At 36.3% G+C, this 18,673-nt stretch overlaps 1 protein-coding gene across 6 annotated transcripts in view; it reads right to left on the reverse strand.

Moving 5' to 3' along the window:
- RANBP17 (RAN binding protein 17) overlaps positions 1-18,673 on the reverse strand; it is a 339,120-nt gene that overhangs the window by 244,046 nt on the left and 76,401 nt on the right. For all 6 annotated transcript variants that reach the window (XR_007148529.1, XM_047842084.1, XM_047841836.1 and 3 more), the window contains one exon: positions 14,506-14,641. Coding sequence is in view for 5 of the 6 variants with exons in the window: in XM_047842084.1 (XP_047698040.1) it covers positions 14,506-14,641 (136 nt within the window). In the remaining variant the exon portion in view is untranslated. The remainder of the gene's footprint in view (positions 1-14,505; positions 14,642-18,673) is intronic.

Consider the following 18,673-nt stretch of genomic DNA (forward strand, 5'->3'; position numbering starts at 1 on the left):
CCTACGATTTCACTCATATATGGAATTTAAGAAACAAAACAGATTAACAAAGGAAAAGGGAAGCAAAAATAATATAAAAACAGAGAGGGAGACAAAACATAAGAGACTCTTAAATACAGAGAACAAACTGAGGGTTGTTGGTGGGGTGTTGGGTGGGGGGATGGGCTAAATGGGCGATGGGCATTAAGGAGGGCACTTGTTGGAATGAGCACTGGGTGCTATATGTAAGTGATGAATCACTAAATTCTATTCCCGAAATTATTATTATACTATACGTTAACTAACTTGGATTTAAATAGAATAGAATAGAATAGAATAGAATAGAATAGAATACAATACAATACAATACAATACAATACAATACAATACAATACAATACAATGGTTCAATTTCCACATACTCTGAGTTACCCACATTTCTTTCTGTTACTGATTTCTATGTACTCCATTTTGATTAGAGAACATACTTTGTACTATTTCAATTCTTTAAAATTTATTGAGTCTTGTTTTTTGATTGAGCATATGGTCTATCTTGGGCAATATTCTGTACATACTTGATAAGAATGTATATTCTGCTGTTGCTGGGTGTAGTGTTCTATAGCCATCTGTGGTCTAGTTGGTTTATAGCATTGTTCAAGTCTATAGCATTGTTCAAGTCTAGTTGGTTTATAGCATTGTTACAGACCTTCTACATAGTTGTTCTATCCATTATTAAAACCAGGTCATTAAAGTCTTCAACTATTATTATTATTTCTGTCAGCTTTTGTTTCATGTGTTTGGGGCTACTGTTGTTATGTACATATATGTTTATAATTGCTACATCTTTCTCATGAGTTGACCCTTCTATTATTACAAAATGTTCCTCTTTATTCCTAGTGACATTTTTTTTGTTTTAAAGTCTATTTTATCTGGTATTGGTATAGCCACTCCATCTTTTTTATATGGTTGCTGTCTATATGATATATGCTTTGCCATCCTTGTACTTTTGACCTATTTGTATCCTTGACTTTAAAATGTGTGTTCTACAGAAAGCATGTGCAACATTATTTTTTTAAAACTCCAGTCTAGTAATCTCTGCTACTCGTTGGCTTGCATAACCCATTCTAAATTTAATGTTATTATTGATACTGTAAGATCTATATCTGACATTTTTGTCGTGTTTCTTTTCCTCTAGCCTTCCTGTACTGCGTTATTTTACATTAAATATTTTCTAGTGTAACATTTTAATAACTTTACTTTCAATAATTTTTTACTATACATTTTTTAGTAATTTTCTGTAGAGTTTCCCTAGGGGCTCACCATATACATTTTACCAGAATCTACCTCAGATTGATACTTAGTTCCAATAAGATAAAGAAATGTTATTCCTATACGGCTCTATTCTTTTTTTCCCTTTTTGTCATATTATTACTACATGATAAAACTATTACACCTTTATATATTATACACCCAGCAATAAATCATGATACTTATTTCTTCATTTAACTTTATATCTTTTAATGAAGTTGAAAGAGAGCAAAAACGTATGTTTGAAGTGTTTGTTATATTAACATTCTTATTTACCATTTTTGGTTTTTTATTGGGTCCTGTGGATTTGAGTTGCCATCTTGTGTCATTTCCTTAGCCCCAAACGTTGCTCCTACCTATCTTCCTTGTGCTGTTATTGGCAAATATATTACATATTATATATATGTCATCAATTCAGTGTGTATGTATATGAAATACATAATTGTTTTATATAATTGGTTTTTAAAATCAGTTAAGAGAAAAATGTACTATATTTTATCATTGCTTAATTACCTTCACTAGTGTTCTTTGTTTTATTGTGTGGATTTATCTGAGGTCACTTGCTTTCGGCCTGAAGTACTTCCTTTAGTAGTTCTTTCTTTTTTTTTAAATTTTTTTAAATGATTATTTATTTTTGAGAGACACAGACATGGCATGAGTGGGGGAGGCGCAGAGAGAGGGAGACACAGAATCTGAAGCAGGCTCCAGGCTCCGAGCTGTCAGCACAGAGCCCGACATGGGACTTGAACTCAAGAGCTGTGAGGTCATGACCTTAGCTGAAGTCTGATGCTCAGCCGACTGAGCCACCCAGGTTCCCCCTTTAGTATTTCTTATAAGGCAACTCTGAAAGCAATGAATTCTCTGTTTTTGTTTCCCTGGTAATATCTTTACTTTTCCTTTCATTTTTATTATTATTGGTTTTTTTATAAAAATTTTTTTTACATTTATTTATTTTTTAAATATATGAAATTTATTGTCAAATTGGTTTCTATATAACACCCAGTGCTCATCCCAAAAGATGCCCTCCTCAATACCCATCACCCACCCCCCATCAGCCCACAGTTTGTTCTCAGTTTTTAAGAGTCTCTTATGCTTTCGCTCTCTCCCACTCTAACCTCTCTCTCTTTTTTCCTTCCCCTCCCCCATGGGTTACTGTTAAGTTTCTCAGGATTCACATAGGAGTGAAAACATATGGTATCTGTCTTTCTCTGTATGGCTTATTTCACTTAGCATCACACTCTCCAGTTCCATGAACGTTGCTACAAAGGGCCATATTTCATTCTTTCTCATTGCCACATAGTACTCCATTGTGTATATAAACCACAATTTCTTTATCCATTCATCAGTTGATGGACATTTAGGCTCCTTCCATAACTTGGCTATCGTTGAGAGTGCTGCTATAAACATTGGGGTACAAGTGCCTCTATGCATCAGTACTCCTGTATCCCTTGGGTAAATTCCTAGCAGTGCTACTGCTGGGTCATAGGGCAGGTCTATCTTTAATTTTTTGAGGAACCTCCACACTGTTTTCCAGAGTGGCCGCACCAGTTTGCATTCCCACCAACAGTGCAAGAGGGTTCCTGTTTCTCCACATCCTCTCCAGCATCTATAGTCTCCTGATTTGTTCGTTTTGGCCACTCTCGTGTGAGGTGATATCTGAATGTGGTTTTGATTTGTATTTCCCTGATGAGGAGCGACATCGAACATCTTTTCATGTGCCTGTTGGCCATCTGGATGTCTTCTTTAGAGAAGTGTCTATTCATGTTTTCTGCCCATTTCTTCACTGGATTATTTGTTTTTCGGGTGTGGAGTTTGGTGAGCTCTTTATTATTTTGGATACTAGCCCTTTGTCCGATATGTCATTTGCAAATATCTTTTCCCATTCCATTGGTTGCCTTTTAGTTTTGCTGATTGTTTCCTTTGCTGTGCAGAAGCTTTTTGTCTTCATGAGGTCCCAATAGTTCATTTTTGCTTTTAATTCCCTTGCCTTTGGGGATGTGTCAAGTAAGAAATTGCTATGGGTGAGGTCAGAGAGGTCTTTTCCTGTTTTCTCCTCTAGGGCTTTGATGGTTTCCTGTCTCACATTCAGGTCCTTTATCTATTTTGAGTTTATTTTTGTGAATGGTGTGAGAAAGTGGTCTAGTTTCAACTTTCTGCATGTTGCCATCCAGTTCTCCCAGCACCATTTGTTAAAGAGACTGTCTTTTTTCCATTGGATATTCTTTCCTGCTTTGTCAAAGATTAGTTGGCTATAATTTTGTGGGTCTAGTTCTGGGGTTTCTATTCTATTCCATTGGTCTATGTGTCTGTTTTTGTGCCAATACCATGCTGTCTTGATGATGACAGCTTTGTAGTAGAGGCTAAAGTCTGGGATTGTGATGCCTCCTGCTTTGGTCTTCTTCTTCAAAATCACTTTGGCTATTCGGGGCCTTTTGTGGTTCCATATGAATTTTAGGATTGCTTGTTCTAGCTTCGAGAAGAACGCTGGTACAATTTTGATTGGGATTGCATTGAATGTGTAGATAGCTTTGGGTAGTATTGACATTTTGACAATATTTATTCTTCCAACCCATGAGCATGGAATATTTTTCCACTTCTTTATATCTTCTTCAATTTCCTTCATAAGCTTTCTATAGTTTTCAGCATACAGATCTTTTACATCTTTGGTTAGATTTATTCCTCAGTATTTTATGCTTCTTGGTGCAATTGTGAATGGGATCAGTTTCTTTGTCTTTCTGTTGCTTAATTATTAGTGTATAAGAATGCAACTGATTTCTGTACATTGATTTTGTATCCTGCAACTTTGCTGAATTCATGTGTGAATTCACCCAGACTTTGGGTGGAGTCTATCGGATTTTCCGTGTATAATATCATGTCATCTGCAAAAAGTGAAAGCTTAACTTCATCTTTGCCAATTTTGATGCCTTTGATTTCCTTTTGTTGTCTGATTGCTGATGCTAGAACTTCCAACACTATGTTAAACAACAGCGGTGAGAGTGGACATCCCTGTCGTGTTCCTGATCTCAGGGAAAAAGCTCTCAGTTCTTCCCCATTGAGGATGATGTTAGCTGTGAGCTTTTCATAAATGGCTTTTATGATGTTTAAGTATGTTCCTTCTATCCCAACTTTCTTGAGGGTTTTTATTAAGAAAGGGTGCTGAATTTTGTCAAATTTTTTTTCTTCATCAATTGACAGGATCATATGGTTCTTATCTTTTCTTTTATTAATGTGATGTATCACATTGATTGATTTGTGAATGTTGAACCAGCCCTGCAGCCCAGGAATGAATCCCACTTGATCATGGTGAATAATTCTTTTTATATGCTGTTGAATTCGATTTGCTACTATCTTATTGAGAATTTTTGCATCCATATTCATCAGGGATATTGGCCTGTAGTTCTTTTTACTGGGTCTCTGTCTGGTTTAGAAATCAAAGTAATACTGGCTTCATAGAATGAGTCTGGAAGTTTTCCTTCCCTTTCTATTTTTTGGAATAGTTTGAGGAGGATAGGTATTATCTCTGCTTTAAACTTCTGGTAGAAATCCCCTGGGAAGCCATCTGGTCCTGGACTCTTATTTGTTGGGAGATTTTTGATAACTGATTCAATTTCTTCGCTGGTTATGGGTCTGTTCAAGCTTTCTATTTCCTCCTGATTGAGTTTTGGAAGTGTGTGGGTGCTTAGGAATTTGTCCATTTCTTCCAGGTTGTCCAGTTTGTTGGCATATAGTTTTTCATAGTATTCCCTTATAATTGCTTGTATTTCTGAGGGATTGGTTGTAATAATTCCATTTTCATTCATGATTTTATCTATTTGGGTCATCTCCCTTTTCTTTTTGAGAAGCCTGGCTAGAGGTTTATCAATTTTATTTATTTTTTCAAAAAACCAACTCTTGGTTTCATTGATCTGCTCTACAGTTTTTTTAGATTCTATATTGTTTATTTCTGCTCTAATCTTTATTATTTCTCTTCTTCTGCTGGGTTTAGGGTGTCCTTGCTATTCTGCTTCGATTTCCTTTAGGTGTGCTGTTAGATTTTGTATTTGGGATTTTTCTTGCTTCTTGAGATAGGCCTGGATTGCAATGTATTTTCCTACCAGGACTGCCTTCGCTGCATCCCAAAGCGCTTGGATTGTTGTATTTTCATTTTCGTTTGTTTCCATATATTTTTTAATTTCTTCTCTAATTGCCTGGTTGACCCATTCATTCTTGAGTAGGGTGTTCTTTAACCTCCATGCTTTTGGAGGTTTTCCAGACTTTTTCCTGTGGTTGATTTCAAGCTTCATAGCACTGTGGTCCGAAAGTATGCATGGTATGATCTCAATTCTTGTATACTTATGAAGGGCTGTTTTGTGACCCAGTATGTAATCTATCTTGGAGAATGTTCCATGTGCACTTGAGAAGAAAGTATATTCTACTGCTTTGGGATGCAGAGTTCTAAATATATCTGTCAAGTCCATCTGATCCAATGTATCATTCAGGGCCCTTGTTTCTTTATTGACCATGTGTCTAGATGATCTATCCATTGTTGTAAGTGGGGTGTTAAAGTCCCCTGCAATTACCACATTCTTATCAATAAAGTTGCTTATATTTGTGAGTAACTGTTTTATATATTTGGGGGCTCCCGTATTCGGCGCATAGATGTTTGTTGCTCTTCCTGATGGATACACCCTGTAATTATTATATAATGCCCTTCTTCATCTCGTTACAGCCTTTAATTTAAAGTCTAGTTTGTCTGATATAAGTATAGCTACTCCAGCTCTCTTTTGACTTCCAGTAGCATGATAAATAGTTCTCCATCCCCTCACTTTCAATCTGAAGGTGTCCTCAGGTCTAAAATGAGTCTCTTGTAGACAGCAAATAGATGGGTCTTGTTTTTTTATCCATTCTGACACCCTATGTCTTTTGGCTGGCACATTTAGTCCATTTACATTTAGTGTTATTATAGAAAGATATGAGTTTAGAGTCATTGTGATATCTGTAGGTTTCATGCTTGTAGCGATGTCTCTGGTACTTTGTCTAACAGGATCCCCCTTAGGATCTCTTGTAGGGCTGGTTTAGTGGTGATGAATTCCTTCAGTTTTTGTTTGTTTGGGAAGACCTTTATCTCTCCTTCTGTTCTAAATGACAGATTTGCTGGATAAAGGATTCTCAGCTGCATATTTTTTTCTGTTCATCACGTTGAAGATTTCCTGCCATTCCTTTCTGGCCTGCCAAGTTTCAGTAGAGAGATCCGTCACGAGTCTTATCGGTCTCACTTTATATGTTACAGCACTTTTATCCCTAGCTGCTTTCAGAATCTTCTCTTTATCCTTGTATTTTGCCAGTTTCACTATGATATGTCATGCAGAAGATCGATTCAAGTTACGTCTGAAGGGAGTTCTCTGTGCCTCTTGGATTTCAATGCCTTTTTCCTTCCCCAGACTAGGGAAGTTCTCAGCTATTATTTCTTCAAGTACACCTTCAGCACCTTTCCCTCTCTCTTCCTCCCCTGGAATACCAATTATGCGTAGATTATTTCTCTTTAGTGCATCACTTAGTTCTCTAATTTTCCCCTCAGACTCCTGGATTTTTTAATCTTTTTCTCAGCTTCCTCTTTTTCCATAATTTTATCTTATAGTTCACCTATTCTCTCCTTTGCCTCTTCAATCCGAGCTGTGGCTGTCTCCATTTTATTTTGCAGCTCATTTATAGCATTTTTTAGCGCCTCCTGGCTGTTCCTTAGTCCCTTGATCTCTGTAGCAATAGATTCTCTGCTGTCCTCTATACTGTTTTCAAGCCCAGCAATTAATTTTATGACTATTAATCTAAATTTACTTTCTGTTATAGTGTTTAAATCCTTTTTGATCAGTTCGTTAGCTGTCGTTATTTCCTGGAGATTCTTTTGAGGGGAATTCTTCCATTTGGTCATTTTGGATAGTCCCTGGTATGGTGCGGAATTGCAGGGCACTTCCCCTGTGTTGTCTTGAATAACTTGCGTTGGTGGGCAGGGCCGAAGTCAGACCTGATGTCTGCCCTCAGCCCACCGTCAGACTGGTGTGTACCTTCTCTTCCCCTCTCCTAGGGGCAGGATTCACTGTGGGGTGGCATGGCCCACCTGGGCTACTTGCACACTGCCAGGCTTGTGGTGCTGGGGAAGTGGCGTATTAGCTGGGGTGGATCGGCAAGGTGCACAGGGGCGGGAGGGGTAGGCTCAGCTCACTTATCCTTCGTGATCTGCTTCGGGAGGGGCCCTGTGGCACCGGGAGGGAGTCAGACCTGCTGCCAGAGGGATGGATCCGCAGAAGCACAGCGTTAGGTGTTTGCGCGGTGCAAGCAAGTTCCCTGGCAGGAACTGGTTCCCTTTGGGATTTGGGCTGGGGGATGGGCGAGGGAGATGGCGCTGGTGAGCGCCTTTGTTCCCCGCCAAGCTGAGCTCTGTCGTCCGGGGCTCAACAACTCTCCTTCCCGTTGTCCTCCAGCCCTCCTGCTCTCTGAGCAGAGATGTTAGCTTATAACCTTCCAGATGTAAAGTCCCGCTTGCTGTCTGAACACACTCCGTCCGGCCCCTCCGCTTTTGCAAGCCAGACTCAGGGGCTCTGCTTTGCTGGCGGGCTGCCCCTCCGACCCGGCTCCCTCCCGCCAGTCCGTGTAGCACGCACCGCCTCTCCGCCCTTCCTACCCTCTTCCGTGGGCCTCTCGTCTGCGCTTGGCTCCAGAGAATCTGTTCTGCTAGTCTTCTGGTGGTTTTCTGGGTTATTTAGGCAAGTGTGGGTGGAATCTAAGTGATCAGCAGGACGCGGTGAGCCCAGCGTCGTCCTACGCCGCCATCTTCCTAGAGTCCTCACATTTATTTATTTTTGAGAGACAGAGTGAGACAAAGTGAGAGTGGGGAAGAGGCAGAAAGAGAGGAAGACACAGGATCAGAAGCAGGCTCCAGGCTCTGAGCTGTCAGCACAGAGCCTGACACGGGGCTCAAACCCATAGACCTGATCATGACCTGAGTTGAAGACAGATGCTCAACCGACTGAGCCACCCAGGAGACCCTCCTTTCATTTTTAAAGATAGTTTTGCTGGATGTGGAATTCTTGGTTACTAGTTCAGCACTCTATGTCATTGAAGGATCTTCTGGTCTCTCCTGTTTCTCAAGACTAGTCAGCTATTAATCTTACTGGTACCCCTCACGTGTAATGAGTTTTTCTCTTTTCTTTTTTTCTTTTTTGTTTTTATTCAACACTTCCATATGTCACTGGGTGCTCAACACAACAAGTACCCTAATCAACATCACCTGTTTAACTCATCCTCCCACCCACCTCCCTTCTGGTAACTGTGATGAGTAGTTTTTCCCTTGCTGCTAAAATTTTTCTCTTTGTCTTTCAGCATTTTTACTATGATGTGTTCTTAGTGTGGGTCTTTATTGCACTTCTTTGATGTGTAATGCTTTTCACCAAATATGGTTAAGTTTTAAGCCAATATTGCTTTAAGTGTTTTTTTCTGATCCTGTCTCACTTCCTTTTCTGGTATTCTTCTACCAGGTACTCCATGATATTTTGGTGTATTTACTGGTGACCTACAGTTCTCTGAGACTCTGTTCACTTTTCTTCAGTCTTTTTTCTCTCTGTGCCTCAACATCTCATTTTCATTTACTGTACTTTCCAACTACAGAATTTCTATTTGTTTCTATTTTTAATAATTTCCATCTCTTTATTTAAATTCTCTATTTGATGACACATTGTTATCATACCTTCTTCACTTACTTCACTAATTTTAACAATATTGAGTCTTCCAATTCATAAACATGATATATATCTATTTATTTTTAGGCCTCATTTAATTTCTCTCAACGATGTTTTAGAGTTTTCACCCAGTCCAAGAATTTTATACATTTTCGACTTTGTTAGATATTGCTGCTTTCCAAAAATGTTTTACTGGTTTGGATTCCACTAGCAGTGTATAGGAGTGTTAGCTATTTTACTTCATCACAAATACATGCTTTCATCAAACTTTTTAACTATCTCCAGCTAATAGGTATGATAGGATTATTGCACTATAGCTTTAATTTGCATTTCCCTTAGTCCATGAAAGGATGAACATTTTTTCATGTTGATTATAAACCGTGATTTCTTTTTCTATAAATTGTTTACTCATATCTTTGGCACACTTTTTTTTTTTACTAGGTTGTTCTTCTCTTATTGATTCATAGAAATTATATAACTGGATATTGATTCTCTTTAAGTTACATGTATTGGGTCTTACCCTGTCTCTAGCTTGTCTTTTTACTTTGTTTACTGTGTATTTTGAGCTGCAGAAATTTTTATTTTTAATATGGGCAGAATTTATCAACCTTTGGGTTTATAGTTTGGGCTTTTCATGCCTTAAAAAGAAATCCTTCCTCGGGTGCTTGGGTGGCTCAGTCAATTAAGCTGTTAGTGGAGAACCTGTTTAGGGATTTGGTCTCCCCCTCTCTCTGCCTCTGTCCTGCTCGCCCTCTCTCTCAAAAATAAACATTAAAAAAAAATCCTTCCTGTCCTTAAATCATAGTCCCCTGCCTTTCACACTAAGAGTCACCAACTTAGATTTGATTTTTTATATACTGTGAAGTAATAATTCAAAACTTTAAATAGATATAACCAAATGTCCAGCAACCTTTATTTAATAGTCTGCCTCTTCCTGTACTATTTCAATGTTTAAGTGGGGAGGTAGGTTTTATAATTTTTTATTTATTTGCCCATCTTCCTCTTTAATTAAAAACTTAGAGGACAGATAGACCATTCTATTTGCCATTGTACCCTGGTCTTAGTATATAGTAGTTACTTATTAATATTCATCAGACAGTAAGTAGGAATAGGTGACAGGACAAAAAGTGTAGCACATACAAAGCATGTCACAGAACAGAAAAAAGTGTCAAAAGAAAAGGCTGCAAAGGTACACAAAGTCTAACCATAAGGAACTTATTTATATAATGAGAAACCAGTAAGAATTTTAAGCAGAGAAATTCTGTAAATTTTAAAGTCTGACAAAAGCAAGTATTAAGACAACATACAGCAACATATAATCTGCTGGGAGAGGGAAAACAGGCTATTCTAACATTTAAGAGAGCAACTTGGTAATATCTTGTAAAGCTGAAGTGATGTACCGTCTACAGCCCAGCAATTCTACTCCCAGTATTTACCTTCAAGATACTCATACACATGCATGAGGAAATAGGTATTTGAATGTTTACTGGAGTATTTTTTATAAACTTTAAAATTGGACTGAAATAAAAAAAATAAAATAAAATAAAATTGGAAACAACCTAGTGTATATTAACAGAAAAATGAATACATAATGGCACAATAATATACTGTAACACCATTCAGTAATTAAATTAGAACTATACGTATCACCATGGATAAATCTCAAAAACAATGTGGATCAAAACCAGCAAGTTCCTGCATACTAATTTTCTATAGAGTTAACAGTACTAGGTTTTGTTTATAAGTACATAGAAATGTGGGACTAGAACATAATCATGCATGAAAATAACATGAAATTTAGGACAGTGGTTACTTTGGCACAAGAAGAACAGAATCAGAGCAGCAACAGGCCATTAATGTTTAATTTAAAAATATACAGATATGAAGCAAATAGGGCAAGGTATTCAGATTTGACAAAGATGGGTGTGAGTGTCCATTACATTATTTTCCCTGGTTCTCTACTGAAGAAAATATTACTTTGGTGGCAGTATGGAAAATGGATTGGAGTGGGGAAAATGCAAGAAGGAAACAAAGAGGACAATAAGATCTGAAATCCAGTGAGAAATGACAAGCAGTAACAATGAGGATAAAAATGAAGGGGACTGAGAAGAATGAAACAGAGATATTTAGAAAATAAAATCAACAAGATTAGGTGACAGATCAGATATAAGAAGTAAGAACAAAGGGGACATTTTGAGTTCACAGTCATTCTTCCTCAAAATAGGGAAGTAGGTGGAAAGGGTTTCAGGAGATAGTTCCTGTTTAGGACCTATTGAGATTGAAGGGGGCCTGTTCAATATCCCAGGTGAAAGATCCAACAGGAAGCAATACAGCAAAGTGATCAGCAGCATAGGCTCTGTTATCAGGTGTCCTAGTTCAAATCCAGATTCAACCACTTAAATACATCACTAATTATTCCAGACCTCAGTTTCCAAGTCTGTAAAAAGGGATGGGGAAGTGTTAATAAAAAACAGCTATTCCCATGGAACTTTTGTGAGATGAAATTAGATGCCTGTCAAGTGCTACGTGAAGTCTTTGGCAGACTACTGCTTCAATAAATGCCTACAGCTATCATTTGTGGCTCTTGCTTCTCATATATAGCACATACTTCTATTCTGTGCATCACTTAGGACTCTTTGCACTTACTTGATGCATATGTAAGAAATTCAAGATAGATAACAGTACACCTTATTTAAACTTGCTGAACAATTTCACTAAAGTCAGCATCATTTTCCAACTCAAGAACATACCTTTTATCACATGAAAGTTTATCAAGTGGGAGATTTAGACTCAAATCCCGTGGAATTCTACTAAATATATACATTCAACCACTATCTAGTAGAAAATACATAAGTAATATGCCATGCACTTGGAAGTGATAATAAAAAAGGTGGAGACAGTCCTAACCCAAATTAGAGTCAAAATATGTTTTGCTAACAAATGATTACAATGCAGTGTAATAACACTAAAAAAGGGGGGGAATTACAGGTTGCTATAGAACACATAAAAGGAATTCTCCCAGAATTTAAGAAGGTCATCTTAAAGGATGGGGTATCTGATGTGAAAGATAAAGTAGGAGTCAGCAGAGTAAGGCAGAAAAGTGAAAGTTTGATTCAAAAGAAATAGTGTTCTAGGCAGAGGAAACATTTTGCCCAAAGGCCTAGAATCTACAGAGAACACAGACTGTTGACGAAGCTGAAAAAAGTTTAGTACACATAAAGTATGTAATACAAGTATGGAGGACTGAGGCATGAAACTGGTGACATACATAGAAAAGAGACTGGGAAGAACTTTGTAAGTCACATTCCATATGATCCAATTAAATGAGCTAATGCTTAAGAGGGTCTAGGACAGCTCCTAATACAAAATAAGTACCCACTAAATATTACTTTAGTGCAATCTAACTCTTAACTAACACTTTCCCCTTTTTTGCCACAATTTGGAATGTGACAATATACTCACCAAAAAATATATATATATACATTTTCCATCTGGTCTTCCTTGGTTGGTTGCCAGAAAACTAGTATGTAGAGAACTTACAAATGTGTTAGGTGGTCTGTTTCATTTGTGAAATGCGAACAGTAACACCAACTTTGAAAAAAACAAACAAAACAATACCAACTCTGCAGGATTACTGTTAAGGACTAGAGGAGTGTGAAGAGATCCTAAAAAGAGTGCCAGGACACATATTAAAGACTCTCCAAAACCTCCTCAAACTTCCTATTAAGGCAGATTGGCAGACAAGCCAGAGAAAAAGAAAGCAGAAAGCTCTGGTTTCCCTTTAGGGTTATGCAGTAGGAATGCCTTAAAAATAAGATTGCTGTCGGACTAAACACTTTTTGGTAAGGAAAGATGCATACACCAAAAATGTTAAATTACAATGACCAGTCTGATGATGTGTTTATTTTTTCCTAATATGTAAGCTCTTTCAAAAAAGAAAAGTTGACCTTCCATAATTCACTTTTTTCATATTACCTTGTATTAAAGGATATATAAATATATCTGTCTTTTCCTGTGACTGTTTGTTGATATCTAGAATTCTCACATATATATAAAATATACATATATATTTTAATACAACAAATAAAAATTGGGGGGAAAAACTCCTAAATCCCATTGCTCTAAACAACTAATCTCATCTTACATATTTCTTTCCAAGTATTTTAAACACAATTAATTTGAAGGCTTTTCTACTCCATATTACACTATTCTGATTTAAGATCCAGACCAAATACTGGGTTAGCAATGTCTGAAGAGTATTTGTATTCATTTTTGTGAAAGCAAAACGGCAAACTCTCTGGGTACATTTAAAATAAGACAATTTATCATAATTTGATTTACTCTCAACCTTCAAGTAACACATCTGGGATTTTAAAAGAGGCACCCTGTATAAATTTCATACCATGTAATTTTTGTCTGATTCTAATTTGTTTTACTATCCAACTAAAACATTTATTTCTAGTTCTCCCTAATGGTCTCATTCAATAGCAGCTAAATTCTAAGAAATTTTTACTGAAATTAATCCTAATTGGCAAGAAAATATCACAATATATTTGACTAAGGAAGCATCAAGCTACATCACTTTCTTAAAAAGCAAGTTAAACAAACCTGAAATAAACCAAAGGGTAATATTAACAAAATCAAACAAAAATTTCCCATTATACAACTACTGTGAACAGAAAACCATAAATGTACTGAAGGTTAAGCCAAATTTCCCAGGGGATAAGAAGCTTAGTTCTATATAAAAAGCTTACTCTAAATATTTCAAATTAGAAATCCTTCAACATTACTAATAAAAACTATAAATCCAAAGGAGGTAAGACTATCCTTAGGACTTCTCTTGCAGACAAGGTTTGGAAAGAGTTACTATTACAAAAGGAGAAAACGTCATAGATTTTACTCAGTGTCACAAGTACTACTAAATATCTGGTTAGGGTTCACATAAATGCCCTCAATAATCCCTCATTATGCCTTAGGATCAATTCATCTAAATTTGCTGAAGCTAAAACTTCAATTATCATACTATGAGTGTGATTTAACTGTGGCCTCTCAAAGACATGTCTAGCTCTCCTGGTCCCCATCACTTACGTAAAAATGCTGAGCAATGAGCAAAAGATATACTGGAAACCACATAAAGAAGTAAATGTCCAAAAAATCCCAGAACTACAAAAAGAATAAATCTTTTGTTTCAAACCTTGAAATAAATATAATAAGGCAAAATCTATTAAAGTGTTTTAAATAATCTTAACTATTTAATGACTAGCCACATAAAAATAATATTCACTAACTCTCCCAACCTTTGAAGAAAATGGTAAATCTAGGCATAAAACAAGCAAATTAATCTCACAGTGTTTTCAATACCAATTAATCAATCAATTTCAATTGATCAATTAAATTTCTTAGGTAGAAATTACCCAAATATATCATTCAGCTTAAAGCTATTGTATGTGAGCATCTTTATTCATTTTCAGTAACATTTTTTTAAAAAATCTCTAGTAAAAACCTACCTTTGAGGTTCTTTGAAGTTGATCACCAACATATGTTTTACGAAACTGATCCAAGAACCACAGAATTGCAAGCTCTATTTTCTCATTAGAACACTGAGGTAATCCGGTATCCATTAAAGATATAAGCTGAAAAACTCTTTTCATGAAGGAGAAAAAAAGGCTTCAGTAAAAATACTTGGAGAAACAACATTAAAACATTTATTGTCAATGCAATGTAATACATAATCACTGTAAAAAATGGAAAAATACAAAAGCTTATAAAGAAGATAATTTAAAACCATGTGAAATTCTACTTCTAAGATATACTACAATTTGGTCTAATTGCTTCTAGTCTTTTTCCTAAAACACATACCTACATATATATGCATAGAAAGCTATAAGGACATACACTTATTATTTTACTAAAACTTTATATAGAATGCGTATAACATACACATATAAATATATAATATGTATATATAGATACAAACACCTATAGATATATATGCATGCATAAATACAAATTAATATCTATACCCATATAAAATTTTAGTAAAGGAAAATGATACTGAATGTGTAGTTTTGTATTTTACCTTTTTATTAAACCTTATGTTTTTTGTTTTAGTTTTTTTTTTTAATTTTTTTTTCAACGTTTTTTATTTATTTTTGGGACAGAGAGAGACAGAGCATGAATGGGGGAGGGGCAGAGAGAGAGGGAGACACAGAATCGGAAACAGGCCCCAGGCTCCGAGCCATCAGCCCAGAGCCTGATGCGGGGCTCCAACTCACGGACCGCGAGATCGTGACCTGGCTGAAGTCGGACGCTTAACCGACTGCGCCACCCAGGTGCCCCTAAACCTTATGTTTTTATATAATTATGTATTTGGGAGTCACATGACTCAAATATTAAAACAATCAAGAGATACACCAATCAAGTTATATCACTTTTTCAATGAATAATAAAAATTTTACCTGAAATAACTTACAAGATGATCTTAATAAAATCAAGTATTTTTTTTAAGTTGGCTCCATGCCCAGCATAGAGCTCACTTTGGGACCTGAACTCACAACTCTGAGATCAAGACCTGAACTGAGATCAAGAGTCGGATGCTCAACTGCCACCCAGGAGCCCTAAAATCAAATATTTTTAATACAGGTACGCAACTATTATTATCAGATAATCATAAATGAACTAAAGGTTAAGTTAAAATTCCTAGAGAAAAAGTTTAACTCAATATAATGAAAAGCTTAGTCTAGAATTTTCAAAAGAGAAATCCTTCTATTATCTATTTTCATTAAAAATTTCTAGGGGCACCTGGTGGCTCAGTCAGTTGAGCGTCCGACTTTGGCTCAGGTCATGATCTCGCGGTCCGTGAGTTCAAGCTCCGCGTCAGGCTCTGTGCTGACAGCTCAGAGCCTGGAACCTGCTTCGGATTCTGTGTCTCCCTCTCTCTCTGCCCCTAACCCACTCGCATTCTGTCTCTGTCTCTCTCAAAAAAATAGATAAATGAACATTAAAAAACTTAAAAAAAAATTTCCAGTGGATGGCTGCTAAGTGCCTAGTATTAAGAAAATCTGTTTATTTTAATAATCTTTCTAAGAGCTAAGAGTACAAGTTGTTGAGGAACAGCACCTTTGTCTCCTTTTTCTAACTGCACAAAGGCATTGGTGCCTAGCCAACCCACACACTTCCTTCCATGCATGCACACAGGAACACTGTTAATAGTTTATGTGTCCTTCCGGAGATTTTTTTTAACTGTATATACAGGCAAATATGACTAAATATTCTCCTCTCAACTCTTTTAAACATATGGAACATACACTATACTTATGGTTCCAAACCTAGCTTGTTCCATTTAATAACTGATCTTAAGATCTTTCCATGTCAGACACCAAGAGTTTCTTCATTCTCTCTTGCAGCTGTTTAACATTTCATTGTAGAAATATACCATAATATTTTCAAACATTCCCCTACACATGGGCACTGAAGTTAAGAATTTTTTGCTGTTGCAAAATTGCTGCAATTAGCCATCTTATACAATCATTTCACACATGTACAGCTACAATATATGCTTCTAACAGTGAAACAACTAGTTTAAAGAATATAAACTTTTATAATGTTGATGATTATTAGCATATTGCTCTCCACAGAAACTGAAACAATTTATCTATCATCAGTCTAGGAGAGTGTCTGTATACACTCATATAAGATAATTCGGATGATATGAAAATTTAAAATTTATTAATATCTGAAAAATGCATCTCAGTACAGTTTTATTTTGTATTTCTGCCACGTACATGAGGTTAAAATTTTTCCGTGTTTTTAAGCCGTATATATGTCCTTTCCTGTGACCTGTTTGTTCATATCCTTTGCCAATTCTTTCTACTGGGCTCTCTTTTCTGTGCTTATTTCTAGAAATTCTTTACACACACACGCACACACACACACACACACACACACACACACATATACACATATATTAGAAAACTGAGTCCTTTGCCTATGTAATGTGATTAATGCCATACAGAAGTTTTTGCTAGGTTTTTATTATGCAAAATTTTTTATCAGCTTTTTCTTTTATGATTTTACATAAAAAGGTCTTCTTCCTGAATATAAGGTATTTTTATGTTTCTTTTTTTTTCTTTTTTTACATTTACCTCTCTGATACATTTGAACTTATCTTGAACACATCTTGTGAGATATGGATCAACATTATTTTTTCCCAGATGGCTACCCAGGTGTTTCAACACCACTTCTGTCTTGTATAGTCTATCTTTTGCTCACCATTTCAATTATATCCCTTATCATATAGACTAGGTTCATGTATGCATTCAGATTACTTTACTGGACCTTTTATTCTGTTCTAGCACCTAACTAAATATATCTTGATCAATTATTTTTTTCATATTATTTAACTTTTCCAAAACATTATTTTTAATAGATGTATAATATTAAGACTATGTCAAAATCTAACCATCTCATTTTGAATATAAATTCCTATTTCAGGGAAATATAACTACTTCCAAAGAATTCTACAAAGTATCTAAGTTATAGCATATGAAGTTCTTTTAAAAAGTTAGTACTGGGGCACCTGGGTGGCTCAGTCATTTAAGCATCTGACTTTGATCTCACGGTTCATAGGTTCAAGGCCCATGTCAGGCTCCACGCTGCCAGCATTGAGCCTGCTTGGGATTCTCTCTCTCCCACTCTCTCTCAGCCCCTCCCCCTCCAAAATAAATATATAAACTTAAACAAATTAAAAAGTTGGTACTTTTTGCCAAAGTGTTATGAAATAATATGATGAATACCATTTTATGGTTATTATTTCCTATATTTATATTATTTAAAAGTAACTTTCACCTACCAAATATTTTTAATACCATTAAAATTTATGAAGGTAAAGTTACTGAAGATTACATTTAAGAATTAGGTTACTATAACCGGTTGTTTGGGTTTTTTTTCCTAAGAAGATGTATTTGTTCTGTAATTTTTAGAGGAGTGACAAAGCTTTTAGTCTGGGTATTTTTTAATTAGCAGATTGTTGGAGTAATTTTTAAATAAATAGATATATTCAGCAAACTGTGTCTAGATCCAGGTGAGTTTTCAAGTGACTCAAACAGGCATATCTTGTTTCTGAATTCTTTATTGAGTGGGACCTCCCTTTTCCTACTCTAGCTCTCTGTTGGTTCTATGTACTTTCTCTTGTTTACTTTTATTTCCTTTTTATAGCATACATTCCAAAATGCTAGGAAGATGTGAAACCGAAAGACAGTTTGTTGGGATGTCTTTACAACTCATATTAAGCTGGTGATTTGCATTTGCCTAAAAGGTAATGGCATCCCAGCAGGAAAGCAGGAAAGAGTTCCCAGCAGGGTACAGGATCCATTTGTCAAAGAAGTTTTGGTAGTTGTACCAGAAGTTCAGTTGCAAAAGCCTAAGGTCCAAATAACCACGGCTTACACAATATGGGTATTTATTTCTCACTCAAGCAAATATCCAAGGCAGTCCTCCAGGACTAGTTAGCCCTCCACAGTGCATCAGGGATTCAGGTTCCTCACATCTTGTTGTTACATTTGCCTCCATTCACACAATCACTTTGTGGCCTAAGATGGCTTCTTCAGCTCCACCCAACAGGTCCACACATCTGGCACACACCACATTCACTTACATCTGACTGCCTAGAACACA

This window comes from Prionailurus viverrinus, chromosome A1 (assembly GCF_022837055.1).
Source record: "Prionailurus viverrinus isolate Anna chromosome A1, UM_Priviv_1.0, whole genome shotgun sequence".
Taxonomy (NCBI): Eukaryota; Metazoa; Chordata; class Mammalia; order Carnivora; family Felidae; genus Prionailurus; species Prionailurus viverrinus.